Below are 19,586 nucleotides of genomic sequence, written 5' to 3' on the forward strand. Positions count from 1 at the left end.
GCTGTATTATCCCCTTGTAAATGAGACCACAGGATTGTAAACTTTAATTTGTTACTTTTGGCTGCTCTCAGGTTTGGCATACAATTAAACCAATTCATTAGTTCACAGAGGCACATTTTTGGCCATGTCTGGCTGCGTGAAGTCATCCAGTGAACACATTGGAGGCAGGGTGTGGAAAAACTGTACTGTGCCTTTGCCACAAGATCTGTCAGTAGTGGTCCAAACAGGCTGGTGTGGACTTTGCAGACCCAGGTGGGAGAGGGTCTCCTTCCTCCTGTGGCTCTGCTGTACCCTGGGCACGGGCCATTGGCAGCCCAGTGCCCCGATGTGCTGGGCAGAGAAGTGGCATTGATTCTGTATCTGACAGCAAAGTAGCTGTGTTGTGCCTGAGGCTTAACCTTTAAATTCTGCAGAGCTGGGCTAGTGAAATTCCATAGGACATGGAAGAAATTGCTGAGCTCTTGGAAAGGCTAATCTGGCCGTGCGTTACCTCCAGAGCTGGCCCCAGCAGCTGAACTAATTCCTTCAATAGCTGGGCTGCTTTCGATCCCTGCTTCCCAGCTGCAGACACATGGTTAACCTGCAGAGCCCCATGACAGCAGAGCACAGCTTTCAGCCTTTTCAGGGCCACCAGTGGTATGTGCTGGGAGTTAAGGTGGGTTTCTTTTAAATGGAAGCTGTAACAGTGTGCTTTATGGTACTACCACCTCCCCTGTCCAAAGGGGCTTAGTGCAAATCACCCCTCAGATGAGGTTCCCTTGTTGGATATTTTTCACTCTCTGTAGTTTCTTAGATGTCCATTAACAAACCAAAAATCCGGAACCATCTTAGTTTTGAAAAAAGCTCTATAAAATTAATCCCTTTTCCTTTGTTCCCTCCACAGGAGGAGGCTTTTTTATAGCACTCAAAAAGAAAGATTTTTGAATAATGAAACCTAAAAGCTTCCCCAAACTCGTTCCTCACCACTGTGTTTTTCACTGGCCAGCACTTTGAATTTGGATTTGCAGAGTTCTTCTGCTTTGCAATTTCCTCTGAGTGATCCCACCACCACCAGTGCATCTGGGGAACGTCGCTGGGCTCTGGCCCTTCATCAGCTGCAAATGCTGGAGAGAAGGGGACGCTGTGGAAGGGAGCAGAGCACTTTTGAAAAGTTGGTCACTTCCTTCAGTGTATTGACTGGTTTTTCCTTTCCCTGAAATAATAATAATTATTTTAAAAGTGTTTTTGATAAAACAGTGAGCAAATGTTGCAGAAGAGCTAATTATGACCTCGTATATGATGGCAACTCCTCTGGAAAGCAGCTGCAGAAGCCTGCCCGCCCCACTGAGCCACAGTGGTTTTCTTCCAGGGTCCCTCCTGCCGCTGGTGTATGACCAAGGCCGATGTGGGTGTGAGCTGGGCCCCATCTCCTTTGGGTGTCTAACACATCCTCTGCTCCTCAAACTGCTTTGGGGGGAGATGAAGGGCTTCACCCTGCTGCGGGCAGCTGCACTTCGCTGCGTGAATTCCAATCAGGAGCTGGAGGAGGAGGAGGACGAAGCTGGCTGGGTTTTGAGTCAAAAAATAAGCCCTGTATTTTTCTCCTTTCAGCTATTTATCAAGGCTCAGTGCAAAGGGCCTGACACCCGGCCAGCACAGCCCGGCTGCTGTGATGTGTGTGACACACGAGCTGCCGCCGAGCCGGTAATGAGGGACCTTCTGCTGAACGGCCAATTGAGCAGCCGGTGCCTCGAACAGCTTCATCTCGGAGGGACGGCGGGTGGATCTCTATTTTGACACATCCTCGCTGAATGAGGAAGGGAACAAGCAGAAAATGGCTGATGATAAATGCAGCAATTAGGGAAGCTTAATGGAGCAGAAGGTTTTTTGTGAGAAGACAAAGAAATTGCCGTGCCGACACCTGCAAGGAGGTCCCAGCCGCTGCGCAGGGAGCCTCCAGCTGTGCCGCAGCAGCAGGGGCTGGAATGAGGGGAGCCGACCTTTTTACTTCACACACACATCCCTCAAAGGCTTTGGAAAAATATTTTCCACGTTAAACTTCAAAACATCATTTGATTCTTCTTTTTCTCCATTATGTTCAGAAATGGGAGCCTGTAATTTAGGCCTGGTGTAGCCTTCCCCCACTCCTTGCTTTTTATTCAGTTTCACATAATACAGTGCACTACTGGGAAAGGCATTTTCCTTACAAAGTATTGATCTTGATACTGTGCAAGAGCTGTGGCCTCAGCAGGGGGATGCCATATTGCTGGACACAGGTGGACATGAAGCGGCTCCCCCGGACAATGCTGATTGCCCACAGTGATGCCCAGTTTGAGGCTGAGCCCATGACCTGCCCTGCTCTTCCCAAAGCACCGTGTTTCTGAGCTAAGCCCTGGGCTACCAGCTCCCCAGGATTTGAGCAAAAGTGCTAAATTTGTTTGTCCAAGCCCCGTTTCTCTTTATTTCCTTAGCTGGACTATCCCCAAAGCAAACTGCACGTGCAAAAGGGCACCAAGAAGCACTGCGGAGAGCTCTGCAAGGGGTGTTGGCGTGGGGACACCCAGGTTTTGGTGACAGGCAATGCCATTTTGGCCTCTCAAGACCACTACCAAAATCCCCCAACACTGCAACACAACTATTTTCTTAAGACTTTGGCAAAAAGGAATTCCCTGAGGGAGGTAAGGGAAGGGTTTCCTTTTTTTTTTTTTTGCTTGGCACAAGCCAAGGAAAACACAAATCTTGTTTTCCCCACAGTTGACGGTTTCTCGGCTCCAGCCTGAGCTGCACACCACTGATCTACCTCTGCTCTCATTCTGGCACTTGCTGGGCTGCCCGAAGCACAGCTGGTGTGTCTCGCTCTTCCCTAAGCTCTCAGGATATTGCATTCCTGACTAGTTGGCTTCTTATGCTTTCCTTCCTCTGGGCCCAGGCGATGCTGGCGTTGCAGAGCTGACAGTGGAAGCTCAGCCTGCTGCCGAGTCCTTGGGCTCCCCTGCATCAACCCTCTGTTTGTCTAACTCCAGGTCACCAACAGCTAACTAAATATTTATGGTATCTCTATAGGCTGAAAAGGACAATTCCCATATGCTTATTTTAGGCAATAAAGCTGGCTTTTTAGGGAAGCACTAGATCTTTTTGTCAAGGAACAGTTACTATTTTTGACAAGTGATCTGAGGATTTGTTACAGCTTTGAAGAGTGGCTTTTTCCCTCACTCCCTGATATCCTGGTTGTCCATTTTACTGACTGGGCCAAGAGTGGCCCCCACTAACTGAAGCTGATGCACACATCTTCCACGGAGCCCCGGAGGGCATGTGGCATTTGGGACAAAAGGTAACTGAAGTGCAACCACTGGTCTCCCTCCTTACAGTTTCCTGAGTGTCTTTTTAAACACAGGTTGACTGAGGCAAGCAATGAACCTTCCAAATCCAATCTTCTTCCTCCCACCCACTGTCATTTGTTTGCTAAATTCCATCCTTTTTTGGTGGCTGAGGGAAGTCTTTAGGGAAACAGCCAAAAGTAGAATAAAAATGGTGAAAATGGCACAAAATGAAAGCTGAACAGTGGTAGAAATGCATAAAACCCAGGAAGTCCTTCTGCACCCCTTCTTTTAGCAGAAGGCAGCTCAGCTGGGGTGGCTTAAAGGAATAAGGCTGAATTAATTAGTTTCTCTGTTTAGGTAATAGTACCATTAATCATGATGAACCATTTTGTGAGAAGGCTGATACTCGACAATGCGTAATTCCACAGGAATCCCACTGTAGTGCAGCATTATTGATGGGTCATCCTCCGAAGGTGGGAGAGCAATGCCTCCTAATACAGTAAATGGCAAACCGCTGATTTTCTTTTAATATTCAGACCTCCACAACATCAGTCATGATGAATTCTTCTGGCAGCAGGGTGGCTGCAATAAGCAATCCTTCAGGAATGCCAGGGGAGCATGGCATTGATTTAATGCTCACTTTTAAGTCCTACACAGACCAAATGCTTCCAAAGGGCATGGTCCATTTTTGTATTTTTTTCTGAAGTTTGCAGAACAACCTCCTTGCTCACACATACCTGCATCAGGAAGATGCAGCTATGGACTCTTAACAGAGGTTAGGGGGGCTCATTTATGCAGGTCCATGTCAGAGATGGTGTCAAGCAAGATCCCATGTTGGACACTAGCACCAGGAGAATTACAATCCCCCTGAGCCAGCACTATGAATCTTTATGCTGAGTCCAACACGCTTTTCACATCCACCATGTGTTCTATGTTCCTCCAATTTCAGCTGGGAGAGCAGGTGCTGATTTTTAGTGCCTATTTTGTTTTAAGCCTCCTTTCATCAGATTAAGGACCCTGCAATTTTATTTCCATTTTATTTTTTCATGCTCAGTAATTTAGTCACACGCAAACCTAAACCCAGAAGCTGTAACATGCTCCTAAAGCACCGTCGCCCACCGCTCCATCAGCCGCGGAGCACGAGGGGTTCGGGGCACGGCTCCATCCCCCCGCAGATGGCTCAGCCCACGGGAAAGGCTGGGGAAGCAAATGGGAAGTGGAGAGCAGCGCCTGAGGCGATAAACTTCCCGTGGTGACGCCGGCAGCAGGGTCCCTCCAAATGAACTGCTGCACGCTTCCTTTTCTGTCCTTCTTTCCCCCAGCAGGAGATGCTGGACCAGCCCCCGAGGCGCAGAGCCCCAGGTGCCCCCGGGCCGTGGGGTGGAGATGCTGCAGGGCGGGCGGCACCGCTCCGCTCTCCTCCCCAAACCCCAAATCCCGACAGCAGCCACGGCCTCCAGAGCGTGTCACGGACCGTGCTCCTTCTGCTGGGAAGGATTCACAGGCAGAAGCAAATCCCTGTCCCAGCACCAGCCCCTTCCGCCAGCTGCCTCCTCCCAGCCGTCAATAAACCATTAGCCTCGAGTCAACAGCGCTGGCTACGACACACAAACACTCAACTGCCTTTTTCATCCAAAATCAATGTTGTATTTATCTTCATTGATCTACAAGGAAACTGAATGTTTAAAATTACAGGGGGTGCAGGGGGGAGGACGGGGAGGGGGGGAAACAAGAGTTACAGAGCCAAGAAAATAGTAGCGGATGGCTGAATTAACTAGAGAGAAAAAGCCCAGGATATATAAAACATGGACACTGAAAAATAAAATAAGGGAAGGGGGGATGGTACAGCAAGTAAAACATGGCAAAATTTACATATGGATGAAAAGTAAAATCGGAAATAAAAAATAAATCATGCCAAAAAGCAGTTCAAGGCAGAACCACACTGAAACAAACATTTGCTTATGGTCTTCATGTACTATAGATAATATATCAGAATTTCTTTTTTTTTTTTAATCAACCATTAGACTTTTTTTTTGCACTCCTAAAATTCTACTTTGTCTTGTATACAGATTCCAATAAGAACACTGCACAATTAGCACAAGGGGTCCACGGAAAATTGTCCTTGCTTGCCAGCGATCCTGCCCACAACACAAAAAAAGAGAAAAAAAAAAGGAAAAAAATAAGGAAAGGGTCTGCCGCATGGTACTGTGCCAGTTCCATCTGCTTTTGCCAGCTTGAAAAGTAGGAAACCAAAATTCCCTTCCAGGAGCGTGTGTCTTTCTCTTTCCTTGACGAACTGTCCCTTGTGTTTGTACAAAAAAATTCAGTCTCTCTTTTTTTTTTTGTTAAACACAAGCAGCCTTCTTCCTGTTCACATGCCATTGCCATTATGTCTCCAGAGTTGCGAGTTGGTTGTTTTTGGGTTGTTTTTTTTTTTTTTTTTAATTTTTTTTTTAAAACCTTCCTCCCCCCAACATCCACTAAGACCTGCCTCCAAGTTCTTGCATAGTTGAAGTATATATGCCGTACTGAGCTTTCTGAGCGTGAACTTCTGACTGTGACAAGAGTATGAGTTGTAACCATGTTAACAAATAACCAGAGTGGTTCTAGAAACCATTTTTATAAAGTCTACCTATGTTAAGAATTTAATATTGGTGTACATTTATATTAACAGAATATTTACAGTTTGTTTTCTTTTTTTTTTTTTTGTTTAAAACAAGAAGTCAAAAAAAATTCCTCTTAAATTTCTGCATAATATAATAAGGCAAAAAACAAACAGTTTTGTACATTATTATTATTATTAATATTTTAATATATATCTGTAACTTCGGTTCCAAAGTACCAAGGTAAGTGATCAATTGGCCTCAGAAGGGAACCTCACAGTGGACTGTAAAACTACAGTATTTCCATAAATAATACTTTTAAGAAACCCTGGGTATTTTTTTCTTAAGGATCTGAGGCCTTTAAAATGCAAATTTAACTAAAAACAAAAGCAAAATTTCTTCTTTTTTTAAGTGAATAAAGAGCACAAAATTAAAAAAAATACAAATCCATTAAAAATGTTTCTCACATTTGGGAAAAAATGTACAAACTTGATATTCTTAACTCATTTTTTTTAGCACAGAAACAAAAAACAAAACCAAAAATCAATACCTATATATTAAATTCCCATTCTCAGCAACCTTCTTGTTGGAAAGTCCCCAACCCCGTTATTTATGGAAATGTGCTTAACTTCTACAAATTTTACATTAAAAAAAAAGTTTACAGCAGTGCATTTTGTAAAAGGTTTGTTGTTTTCTTTTTTTGTTGGTTTTTTTTTTCCTGTTTGTGTTTTTTTTTGTTTGTTTGTTTGCTTGCTTGTTTTATGTACAGGTGAGTTTAAAATTCAATGTTGGGGACTATCGTGCCTCTACTTCTTTGGGGTTCCTAGAGGGGGAATAGTCCCTGGACTCTGAGTTTGTGAGTGGAGTAGTCCTGCGAGGGGAGGCAGGTCTGGTGCTGCTGGCTGGTACGAGAGGCGGCGGCGCGCTCAGCGCTGCGGTCGGCGGGTTCCTGTTCAAAATCCCGTTGTGCATGGCAGTGGATGGACTCAGTCTGGGGTAATGCATCCCGCTCAAATGAGGCATGAAGGATGGCACATGTGCCAGGTGGCTTTCGATGGGGGACGAGTGCAAGTGGTGCATTCTGGCACGCTCAAGTTCTTCCCGTAAGTGCAAGCGCTCGCGCTCCTCCACTTGCCGCAACCGCTCCTGCTCTCGGCGGGCTTCCAGAAGGTTCTCGTGGTTGTAGTCGTGTGGTTCCCTGTCTCTGTAGGAACGCTCATGGTCATAAAAGCCAGAGGTGGTAGGAAACCTATGGATAGGATCCGTCCGGAGCTGGAAGTCCATTCGACGGTGCAGGTCTAAGCTCCGGTAGGCATCTCGCAACGGGTCCCTCATCGGGTCCCAAGAAAATCCGGGATGCGGCAGCCTCTCTCTTCCCGACAAAGGGTTCATGCCTATGAGCGGGGTCATCATCCTGCTGCGGTCCAGGACATTCATGTTGTTCATCTGGTGCACGCTGCCCATGGAGATGGGCATGGAGGCAGCCATCGAGTGAGGCAATGATAATCCGTGGAGAGTGGGCGGTGGGGGATGCTCCACTGACCGGGAGTGCTGGGAAGGCTCAGACCCAACCACCAGCACATCACTGTCTTCCTTCCTCTCCTCCTTGACTTTGATGTCATTTTTAATCTTCTGGAGGTCGCTGGGAAGCTCTGCCTTTCTCTCCATGTCCTTGCTCATTAGATTGGTAAGCTTCAGGCTCTCACTTAGTGCAGGTTTGCTGTATGGGGATACAGACTGGATTACTGGCTTTGTGTTGTCCTCAGAGGGTCTCTTATCATGGCTTGGAGTTTCCTTCACTGGAGAACGGCTCTCTTTGATCTTGTGTTCAGCTATGGGTGGCTCTCTCAGCCGGTCAGGGTGCTCTCGCTCAGGCTCCTTGGACCTCTCCCTCTCCCCGAGGCTGACCTGCCTGATGGGATCGCTGGAGCTCTGGCTGTTGCTGCGGATGAGATTGCTTATCTGGTGCGTCACTGGGGCTGATGCCGGTGAGGATCTGTTCGAATGTCTGTTTTTATCCAGGAGGTCTCTGTAAAAACACGGAAGGTACATCCTTGGTTATGTGTGAACAAATACACTCGTGATGTTGGGCGTGCACAGTGCTGTGTCCAGTTGTACACTTTGAGATTGCTCAGGATTTGGAAAACTCTGCAAACATCAGCTGCAGCTGTGATGCTATGCTAAGGGACATGCAGTAGCTGCCTTTACATACTTCAAAGACAAAAAAAGTTAAATGTTCACAAATGTGGGACTAAATTGGGGATGTGGCTGGAAGATTATATTCACCCTAAGACCATTTCACTGAGAAATGTAGGGAAAGAAGAATTCTAGACAACTTATTTTTCTTAAAAAAAAGCTTATTGTGTGTTCATGTGTACATCCTGCTGCTAGACAACGACCTTCTTTCTCAGCTATAAAACTCAGGTTCCTTTCCAAAAATATGGATCCAGGCACACAAAACAGAAGCCTACAGAAATATATGCAGGTCATTCCCAAGTCAACCTTGTTGACTGGAAGCAGCCATAAGGTGAGGCTGATTTTCCTATGGAGCTGCAGGAGTTTTTGTTGTTGGCAGTTTTTGCAGGTACACCAGGTACTTCAGGAGGAACATGCTTGAATTGGCCATGAGACTGAGCAACTGAGCTGTGTTTCAAGAGGACCTGCTGTGACAAACAAGGGGTTTGATGACAACATCCATGGTTTAGAAAGAGAGGCACAAAGGTTTACATTTCCAACTGCACCTCTGCCTCTGAGCAAGCCAATTAGTCACAGTTAATCCCACCTTTTTAACAGGGGAATAAATAGTGCTTACCTTCTAAAAGCACTTTGCTCTGAATGAGAGACACTTTAAATGCAAAATATCATGGTGTGATTGAGAGAACTGCATTATGCAGCTGAGAGGTTCACTGATGCCTAAGTTTTATGCTGTGTTTGCTTTTGAGAGCTCTAAGACCTGAGCACTGAAAGCTGGAGGTGTTTTGGGGAGTTGTGTAAGAATTTATCCCTTATGGTTGCATTTGCTAACCCAGCTTTCTTCCTCTGTGGTAGTCATGATTGCTGGTCAAGGATGTGGTTTATTAAAACCATGTCCAAATAGGGATGCTGGGGACAGCTTAAGCTAAATTAATAGAAATGTAATAGAGCTGTTAACCCCTGTGTGAACACTCTTGGGAGTAAAGTAACCTTGGTCTGCAAATGAATTCCACTAGAATTCACTAGAAGGGAGCTTCCTACCTGAACAGTATCTGTGTGCAAGGATGTCAGACAATTTAACATTTAAAGTAAGATGATTCTCAGCCTATTGCTGCCATACAATCTTGTTCACAGGTATTGCCTGAAGATCTCATTAAAAGCTCTTCAGGCAAACTATGAACCCCTATCACTAGTCAAGCACACACATCTAAGACGTGCAGGCTGTTACTGCCTACAAAGAAGTAGCCTGTTGGAGACGACTGGCCTCTGAAATATAAAGGGCTTCACAGCTTCAAAATCATGTAACTGGGAGCTAATGAAGTAACTATAGCCCAGGTGATACAGGCCTGTCATCGTTAATAAGCGTTTGCCCACAATGCAATTTTTTAAAATCAGTTTTGCTAATGGATTCATGCACACTGCTCCAGATACAGGCATTTGCATTTTTATCTCGTTAATGTCCAGCTAGCATTTGAATTCATCAGCATATCTGTACATTAATGAGAACTATGACTGTTTCCAAAGGACCCATCACAATGCTACCATCACCATTTAAGGATGCACAGCAATCCTAAAGCAGCTGCATTGAAAACAGCCAAGTATACACTGAAACCACAGCAACACACCCAATTCCTCAGCCTGGTGCTTTTTGTTAACCTACTAGCAGGGACTAGTTTACCATATTTCCACAGAAGACAAATCCTAAAAGGTGAAGAGGAATTTTTTTGGTGATGATAGTACTTGTACTTATCTGAGGGAAAGGCCTCTCAGCTGCTTTAAGGACAAGCAACATGTTCGGGAAAACAGAAAAAACAGAGAGGAAGTATAGTCCCAGGAGGAAGTGGTCAGAAGCCCACAGTGCTCACCTCTCTTTGTCTCTGTCATCTTTGCTCAGAGAAAGATCCCTCTTCTCGGGCTCCCGCTCCCGCTCTCTGTCCCTGTCATGGTTTGTCACCGAGGAGCTTCGCTCTGAGTCCGTTGGCTTGGGCCACTGTGGAGGTGTTGGGAAGGACGGCGGGGTCCGGTGGAGTCTATTCCATGGTTCATGGGGGTTATTGAAATTCTGCAGGTTTGGGCCATCTTTGTGAGTAAAAATGTTGTTGTGAGCTAGAATAACGGCAGGGGGAGGAAGAGTTAAAAATAATTCAAACCAAATAATTATACAGACATTTTTCACAATATTAGTCACAACCAGAACTGTCCTTTCAAGACTTTTTAATGGTGAGGGGGAGCAACTAGTGAGTGGACATAGATAATTCCAACACTGGGTGTAAGATCCACCAGCTCTTTTAAGGCTGTTGTTGGAGGAAGCTTTATACACCTCAATAACTCAGAGACTACTGAAAATGCCCAGCTTCTCTTCTCCACCCACCCCAGGCAAGGGCTCCAGCACAAAAGCAGTATTTTTCTTCAGCTCCTCTCTCTGGTAGAAACTTTAATTTGTGCATAGTTACAAGCAATCAGCTGCCTGCAGCTGATGCTTCAGGGACTTTTTTGTTGAAGAACCCAGAGTATTTGGTGGTATGTATGTGTGTGTATAAACACAGAGCTTGGCTGTAGGCTTTTCAGAACAGTCATTCGATTTTCCTCCATCCATCTTCAGCTGATTCCTGTTGCACCATGAGATGCACAAGCACGGTCTTTTATGTGCTCTCTTATGTGTGACTCTCAAGCACGTTTTGCCTACAGGTAACATGTTTTTGAAGTAAAATTATTTTATACAGGTAATTTAAACTTCAGTCAATGGTTACAGAGGATATCTACACAAATTGGAAGAAGTATCAATAGCTGCTCCACTGTGCATCTTCGCTGGTGAAGGGTGTTACTTTAGGTGCCCAGAGGGTCCCAGAGCTCGGTGGGGTTTTGCAGCTCCAGTGTCTCTCTGAGCACACAAGGTAGCAACCCTCAGCAGTGAGGAGGCACAGAGCACAGCCACTGATCTCTGTGACATGCAGAAAAGCTCCCACCGCAGAGACCTGGAAATCTTAGGTGCAGTGTTTTCAGATAGGAGAATGGAGGTTAGGAATTAAACTTCTTTAAAAACTACCACCAGCTGCTGTAAATATTAGCATGTGGCTTTTCTGGAAGGGATATTTGTCTGCAGTAACCCAGCCAGTACTTACTCAGAGCATGACTGCCTAATCCTCCAAAGGCATTGCTGCCTAAGTTCCCAAGGCCGCTGAAGGTGCTTGACCTGCTAAATGGATCTGGAAAGGCAAACAGGGATTTAGCAGGCATTTAGCCAAGAATGTTGGAGAATGAAACGCACCCCTCCCCTTCTTAACGGTTTGAATCCAAGTAGGATTAGGCCAGACTTTAAGCTGATCCTTCTCATTGCAAGGTTCTTTGCACAGAAAATTCCCATCATGTTAAAATGGAGAAGGGATTCAGTGCTCACTCTGCAAACAGGTGCTGTAATAAACTTTTGTATGCGAGTCAGAAGCAAGCTAGAAATTAATGTCTAATAGCTGAAATTAGGGTGGCTGCTGAGCTATAACTCTCTTTCCTTATCAGTACTAATAGTAGAAGCATTGCAATTGCCTTGAAAGAATCTCAGCAGGCCCCTTGGCCAGCACTGAGGAGATGCATTGTCTTGTTTCTGCACTTTTTTCCCAGTAAAGGCACCCATCACCAGAGGAGGTTCCTCTCTGAGAGCACATAGCCTGACTCAGGCTTCCACACTCCAGAGACAGCTATGGGTTAAATCCTACCAGTGTACTTGTTTTCTTTCCTACTAGTCATCTCTAAACAACTCCTCCTCCTGCCCACTGGCTTTTCGAGTGTCCCTTTCAAGTCCTTAACTTGCCATGTTACAGGAGGTAAGGTTGCTCTCCACTTCCTCACAGATATCACATTTAAAAAATCAAGGCAAATGGCACAAATAGCTTGGATCTTTAAGCAAACAGCTATTTGCTTATTTACTTATTTTAAAACAGATGTTCTTGCCCTTCCTCTTTGATATTAAGTAGCTGAGTGACTCCACAGAGATAGTTAATTTTGACAGAATGTTCAGGAATTGATGTAAATCTGGGTATTTGCAAGAGAAAAAACAGTCTACTAGGTCATGTGGCATGCCACATTTACTGATTGGATGAATGTTAGTAAAACATTAATCAACAGAGCTTGAACTTTAATTGGCAATGAGCTGCTTGTGAGCTTCTAAAATGAGAACATTTGAGAAAATCAGGCTCTACTTACTGCCAATTAGGAAACTGAAAGGCTGGCAAAATGTGCAGAACAACTATTTGCCAGGAACTGTTCCCTGAACTCTTTTGAAGAACCTAGTCAAGACCTTTCATAGGTGGAAAATGATACAGGAGGAGCCCATTTTAAGCTGAGGCTTGTCTGAGGTATCTTTGCATAAATTTCCCCCATTTCCTCGGGCACATTCAGGAGCACAGGACTCTACAGGTCACATTTTGGCTCTGGTGCAGTGTCCCAGCAGTGACAGATGTGACAGCTCTGCACTGCCCTCTTCTTTGGGGGACAATGAGGGGATGTGCTGGGAGCTGGCAGGGATGAGAAGCTGGCCAGCTTCTGGATCCTGAGGCAGTTAAAGCCTTTCCCTCCCCTAGTGCTACAGTGCAGGACCACATTGAGAGCCAGGAAGGGGGCACAGGTACAGAGGTGGAGGCAGGGTTACTTACACTTACCTGCCAAGTGGTTCGTAGGCAGGAAACTGCTGTGGTGAGGTGAGGGACCAAAAGGGGTGGTGGCTGGATGTGTTGCACCTGTGAGAACAAGATCCCTTTTTAGTTCAGGGGCAAGTGACTCCTTGTATACACAGAGCTTGTGGCCATCACATTCAAGAACTGGATGCAAAGGCCACATTCAAACAGCAAAAGCAAGGGAAGACCCCAAACCTCGGCCGGGTGAGCAACAGGCTGGATCTCCCTGAGAACCCTGCCAAGGAGTCTGTAACAGGGCTCTAGGAGGCAGGAGGAGACCTTGCACTGAGAGCTGCTGCTCACCTGGAGTAATGAGGAAGCCAAGCTCTTTGTCTGACATTTTCAGTCATTACTCCATGTTTACATTAAAAAGGGTCAGCCCAGGTTATGGGCCCAGACAGAAGGTGCTCGGAAGTGACTGATTAGAGTCTATACGAAACATCAGTTAATGACAGGCACGCAGGGAACATCAATCATGCCTCTCCCATGAGAGCTCCAGCTACGCTCTCACATCTGTCCCTGCATCTACAGGCTCCCCTCGGTATTTTTTCCCTTTCCTAGACACTCTCATTGCCACGGTGCTGTGCTTCCTTGTGGGAAAGAACACCACTGCTGAGCATGCTGGATTACATGAAGCTGAGGAGAGGGGAAGGAAGGGGGTGAAACAAGCAGGTCTGCCCTGTATTTCAGGGTGGACCAGGCTCATGCAGAAAACTCCGCTCTCTTTTCAGAGCAGAAAATGAGAGATTTTCTTTCTTTGCAGGCAGGCATACGTGAATCTGAATGGGCTCGTAACCTGAGTGTGAAAAGCACTGGTGTCACCTGTCACTGGGGTACTTGCTCAGCCCCTGACCTGGCCTTCCTTGGTGACAGTGCCCAACCACTGATGGTCGCTATGAAACACACTCACGTGTCCAGGACACAAGCAAACTGTGAAACCTGAGAGGGAGACAGAGCTCTGTGTCCCTCACCAGCTTGGGTACCTCAAACCTAAGCAGCCAGAAAATGAGTTGAAGAAACTTAAGAGAGACCACAACAACGAGACCTATCTAGTACCTCTCTATAAACATTCTGACTGCTCCAATGCTTCAAGACGGATGGAGACTGTCATCTTTCTAATCCTTTAAGATTTCAGAAGGTGTATAATGGATGGGAGATTTCTTCAAAGGAGACGGCTTACAAACTCAACTACATGGGCTGATAATAAAAAATCCTCTGGAGAAAGCCAGGAGCAGCACTGCAGGCTGTCAGGCAGTTATTAAATAGAGCGTCTGCCAGGCAGCCCAGCATCCGTCCTGGAGACAGGTGGCCCTAAGATAACTTATGTCTCCCCCAGTAACCAGGCAATGCAGCAGAACCAATGATTCACATCAACTGCACACATGTTCAGTAAGGTGAAAAGAATGCCTTGGATATTCCAGGGTAAAAGATTTATTCCTCCATGTATTCCAGCTGCAGTGTTTGCTCATGTTGACAGCACTTTTTACCTGGATTTACTGTGTGATGGCTCCTGTGATTAATATACTCACAGACAAGTTGTTGTAAGGTTGTTTCTCTCTACTGAATGTTTTCTATTAGTTTGCCCTCTTTAATACTTCTATTTTGTACTATTTCCCCTCCTGCTTTTACAAATGAAAAGCAAGCCATGCTTGCATCTTTTAAGGGAAAAAACTCTAGATACCAACTGGACTGGTGCTTTTCTGCCTGTTAGGGTAATTCTGTCCAGAACAGCCTTCAGTAGCAAAACCAGACACGAAACAAGGTTCTTGTAATGACAACACAGGACAGACTGAGGACAGTGATAACGAAACATCTGCCATAGGAAACAGCCAGAGGTTTGTAAATAAGCTGTGCTTATGCATCCAAGTAGATGCAATGAGTATCTTGGCCTTGTACTATCGAAGTACCTTTATAGAGACCAAAATAAAGGGTAGCACCCTACAATGTAGAGCTGGTACCAGCACTGATCACATGTGGTAGAAATGTGCATTTGATACCTAACCATTTCCATCCACAGATAGAGCAGAAAGACAGACTGAAGCACTGGTGGAGTTCCTGAAGGCCATCTGCATTTGAAACTCACTTCTCACAGAAATTTCAGCTTGATCCTCATCTGCTGCTTTTCTGGCATGTTTGGGACAGAGTTCAAAACAGTTCTAACGTCATTAATTTCAACAGGGTTGAACCAAGGCTGAATATGACCATGCATGCACTGAGTTAGGGTGATTGTGCAATATTGCATCATAAAACCAGAGTAAAATTAGGGGAGAAAATTACATTATTTGCCAATTAATTACATACACAAAGAACTAAGTTACATCTCGTCAATTGATGCAGCTCATTCAGAATGCAGACTTTGGCATCTCAAACACAGACAGAAAATGTGAAGAAGTTGAGAGGAAAGTTAAGCTTGAGAATAAAAACAACATTTGGCACTTGGTAGACAGAGTCCACATGAATCCACACTGTCCTCCCAGACCAGAATGTGAGAGCTGCAGTCTTCCATGGTCGGAGCCATTGAGAACAACACGGTGAAGGTTACTGCCCTTTGGTAATTGCATAATTGTAATTACTTCTCCAACAGACTGGAAAACAACTGATCAGCGTAAACTGTATTTAATTCTTTGGGGCTTTTTGTAAATTCAATATACCATTTTAAGCCCTAGACTGTGCTAAATTTTGTAACACATAGGGGAATTTTCTATTTAAAAAACAAACACTTAACAAATACACCTTCTGTAATATTTTCAATGCTGTTACTGAAGTTTTCCTTTTACAAAAAAACCCTTGTTTTCAGAAAACAAACAAATTTGGTGAGTGGAGAAGCTGACAAGAATAACACGCATATAAAAGCAAGAAAGAGACTGAGGCCACTTCCAATCCTGTGCAATGGTAACATTTTCAAGTGTTTTGTCAAAATCACTTTTAAAAAATCACTCTATACCCTATTAATCAGGCACATAAGAACCAGCTGCACAGACAAGACTGTGAGCGAACTGCTGCAGCTCAGTGATGTGCACAGGATCCCGCACTGGAGGTGGTGGCAGAGCCCTGGTCACAGCAGTGTCTCTGCACCCCTTGAACCAACCTTGCTTCTATTTTTGAGGCATATGTAGCTGTAAAGACATGCATGACATATACTGACTGTTGGTTGGTTTTGTTTTTTTTTTTTTAAATCAACAAGGAATGATCTTCCCTTACCTGTGGTAGAAAACAGAGGCCTGGCAAGATCTTGTGGATAATGGAAGCCTGGAAACACTCCAGGGGCGGGAGGTCTGCTGAACAGGTCAAGTTTACCACCTATCTCTAGCTTGTGGGGATCCAGCTGCATTTGCTGTCAAATGATATAAAACCAATCTCATTATACACTTCCTTTTTAATGGGAGAAAAAGAGAGGGAATCAAGGCTCACTCCTCCTTAGCCCTGCCAGGGAGCGTTAGCGAGAGTGACAGCAGCGTCTCCGGTCACGCAGCGCAGTCGTGCCCTGCCAGGCTCCGCAGGGCCATCCCACCCCGCGGCCTCTCGGCTGCCTGCCCCATCCCAGGGATAAGGTCTGCAGGGAGCACTCAGCCCCGCAGCACACGCTGCAGCAGGAACATGATACACCGAGTGCACGGCACCCCAGGAGCAGTCTGCACTCTCAGCCTGACAAAAACTACTCTGCAGGCACAAAGCTGCTGACAGAAGCCTGGAGAGCTGGGTGATGGACTCGTCTGTTCTGCCTCTCCAGTTTGAGAGAGACGTGCCCATACTATGCCCTTCCTGCAGCCAGTACAGCTCAGTGTGCAGGCAAGGGGCAAAGGATGGAGGAAGCTGTGAGGCTGTTTTTATCCTTGCCCTGTAGAAGTGAGCATGGCCAGAACTGCACGTTAGTCATAGAAGCCAGCTCAAAGATTACGTATTTGCTTATAAAAATTTATGCCCCTTTCAGAGGCACCTACTTAAGCACAGAATAGCCTTCATTAACGGGACAAAATAACTACTGCAGGAGCTATGAAAAAATAAAATCTACACAAGTCCCTTTATCAGCTATTCCACATGCCATAGGGAGCCTCGAGCCTGCAACAGCACCCCAGGGTACCTACATCCTGTTACACCTCGAGTGTTAAACCCCCCTCCCTCTGCCCACCATCACATGGGCACAGGAAGCCCCACAACCTCTAACACTGGTGTTATCAATCTACTCTCCTGCTCTCTGCTCTGTAATGTTCTTCACCACATTGGCCATTTCATTACCTCCTCCACAGGAGGTACTAATGCAGAAAGGAAACGACATTAAATGTGCATGCTTTGTAAAAAAAAGATGGACTTGGGGAAATTACTCTCCCCCTCACTTTCTTACCCTCTTTCTGGCTGTACACCCTTCCACCCAGCTCCTTTGCCCTCAGATAAACTTTACAGTTGCTACAATAAATGTTAAAGGAGTGCAAGTATTAGTTAATCAATACAGGCAAGCTTGAGAATCACCACAGTAACTGCTTCCTGCCCATTACTCACTCAAATACAATCTGTAAGCTAAAAGACTTGGCTTGGTTCCAGAACCCGTCCGAATTACCTTTATCTTTTGCTGGTGATGGTAGATCTGCCAGGCAATCTGTACATGAACCGCACACCACTTCCCGGGTTTCTGCAGTGGAAAGCACAAGAATTTAGATTAATTTATACGTTAGCAATCTACATCAGATAGAACATTTCATTTCCCTTACTGTCAACCAGGCAGCTAAGCAATGAGAAAGGCTGATTACTAAAACGGCACAATGGGTGATCAACATTTTCTTCTGTACTGCAGCAGATGATGTTTAAATTAAGAAGGAAACAGGAAGAATGTGGGATATCTTCCCCATCTCATGGACATCTGAGATCCTGCCTTGTTCTTTCCTATGTGCACTCCCCCCTTCCTAAATTGAAATGAATGGCAGCAAAGAACAGTATGCCATGCTTAAGAGAAAGCAACTAATGGTTCAGAGTTCTGTTTCTGAAAAGAGCCCTGTTCATTCACCCCTGCTGCACTGCAGGCTAAGTCATGTGTGGTTATTATGGCTGCTGGCTTTTGGGGAGGAAAAGGGTACGGACAAACAATCCCCAGGATGAGCAGTGCCACAGCTGAACAAGTCCCTGTTTTCAGCTGAGCTGTGGTACTCACTGTTCCACTCTTTATGTGGAACATCAGCACACTGACCTCAGCCACCATGAATCTGTTCACTGGTGAATGTCTGCCCATGCTCACAGTCATTTATTTCTGTGACCCTCATTTCATACTGTGAACTATTAATGCACACAAATGGATGCAAAATAAGGCTGGGATTCAACCTAAATGTTATTAATCAGAAGTGGCAGAGAGCTAACTGACATTTTGGTTTAAGTAAAGGATGAGCATGAGATTTTTCTACCGGACATGTCAAATTTCAAAAGCACATGCACAGTATTCCAAGCATCTGTGTATAGATACGTATATAAAATCCCCCACAAACCTTACTTACTCTTACTGGAGGCCTATAAGGGTCTGACACCTATGGAAAAAGCAGAAATAAAACAATCAGTCTTTCTAAAACTAGCCAATATACAGAAAGGTGGGGAACTTCCTTCCTCTGAACAAGTAAAAGCATTCAGAAAGCAATGTTCCAGAGAAGTCCCCTGTGACACAGGAAACCTAAAAGGCTTAAAAAAGGCTTAAAACTTCTCTTTCATTCCTTGAACCAAACTCAGCAGAATTTTATGATAAACAAAGCAGCTTCATGCCAGCAACTGAACAGTGCCAGTGCTTTTCTGAACCTTGTAATCATTCTGAAATGGAGCGCATAAAACTACTCTCCAAGCAATACTTAAGGGATAGATATTGAAGGGGTTTCCTGTCCCATTTTCCTCTGACTTTTGAAAGAAGCCAATACATCCCCCCTTTGAATTCATGGCTGGTGGAGGTTACCGTCTCACCAGAAAAAGACAACTTCTCTCCTCACTGCATGTTCCCAGTCTAGAAGGCCAATTTGCTCACCAGCCTGCACTCCTTTTTTTATCAGCAATCACTGTGTTTACTGTAAATCCAGATAAGCTGAAAAGAAGGTTATATATTGTTGCCTACCCCTGGAGTCTTCTGCAGCAGCGTATGGTGGACTGTGCCTGGTCTACCTGCTACATCAATAGGGTTTGAAGTCTGAAAGACAAGAACAGAGCGTGAATAATACTGTATCATACCAGTGGTGCATTTAACATCTCTATCTGATGTTAACAGCATTAATTAGTCCATGTTTGCACTGTGCTTTGAACACGCATATTGCTACATTAGTGCTAAATGTTATCTCTTACTGACAGCCAACAGCATTTAACCACCATGTCATTTATTATTATTGAGCAGCAGTAACAGTATTCCAGCAGCACCCCTAGGCCCTGCTGAGATCACACCCCATTGTGCTGTGCATGTGCATGTGCATGGGAAGAGACAGTCCCTGCTCCCCAATATTATTCTTTAGACAAAACAGGCAGGAGAGGAGGTAGGAGAGAGAATGAGAGAGGTGGCCTGACTCCCTCCATTTTTCAGGCAGCAACCAGCACAGCAGTCAGGAACAGAATAACTCGAGCATCCTAGTCCCATACTCCACACACTGGACCATGGCCCCTCTCTGACTGGGGCCAGGGAACAATGCCTGAACCAGCAACAGCCCATCTATTTGCTTCGACAAGGCAAAACCAGAAACCTTAGAAAGTGCTTGTGGGTCTTTTATAGCTTTGCATTATTTACCCCATCATTTTCCAGCAAGAATTAAACACCTCATTGAATGAATCCCTGTTCCTCCTCCTCCGGATCCCACCTGTTGTCCTGTCCTAGA

At 45.3% G+C, this 19,586-nt stretch overlaps 1 protein-coding gene across 17 annotated transcripts in view; it reads right to left on the minus strand.

Moving 5' to 3' along the window:
• Positions 1 to 4,923: 4,923 nt before the first annotated feature.
• The window catches only part of FBRSL1 (fibrosin like 1), a 508,012-nt gene continuing 493,349 nt past the window's right edge, over positions 4,924 to 19,586 (minus strand). For 12 of the 17 annotated variants that reach the window (XM_048322613.1, XM_048322607.1, XM_048322614.1 and 9 more), the window contains 8 exons: positions 18,842 to 18,913; positions 18,234 to 18,272; positions 17,318 to 17,389; positions 15,964 to 16,096; positions 12,748 to 12,825; positions 11,218 to 11,301; positions 9,961 to 10,201; positions 4,924 to 7,931 (listed from right to left, as the gene is read on the minus strand). In XM_048322613.1, coding sequence (XP_048178570.1) covers positions 6,698 to 7,931; positions 9,961 to 10,201; positions 11,218 to 11,301; positions 12,748 to 12,825; positions 15,964 to 16,096; positions 17,318 to 17,389; positions 18,234 to 18,272; positions 18,842 to 18,913 — 1,953 coding nt within the window. In that variant the 3' untranslated portion in view covers positions 4,924 to 6,697. The remainder of the gene's footprint in view (positions 7,932 to 9,960; positions 10,202 to 11,217; positions 11,302 to 12,747; positions 12,826 to 15,963; positions 16,097 to 17,317; positions 17,390 to 18,233; positions 18,273 to 18,841; positions 18,914 to 19,586) is intronic. The other 5 variants (XM_048322615.1, XM_048322605.1, XM_048322619.1 and 2 more) reach the window with 2 other exon arrangements.

Source organism: Corvus hawaiiensis, chromosome 18 (assembly GCF_020740725.1).
Source record: "Corvus hawaiiensis isolate bCorHaw1 chromosome 18, bCorHaw1.pri.cur, whole genome shotgun sequence".
In the NCBI taxonomy this organism is placed as follows: domain Eukaryota; kingdom Metazoa; phylum Chordata; class Aves; order Passeriformes; family Corvidae; genus Corvus; species Corvus hawaiiensis.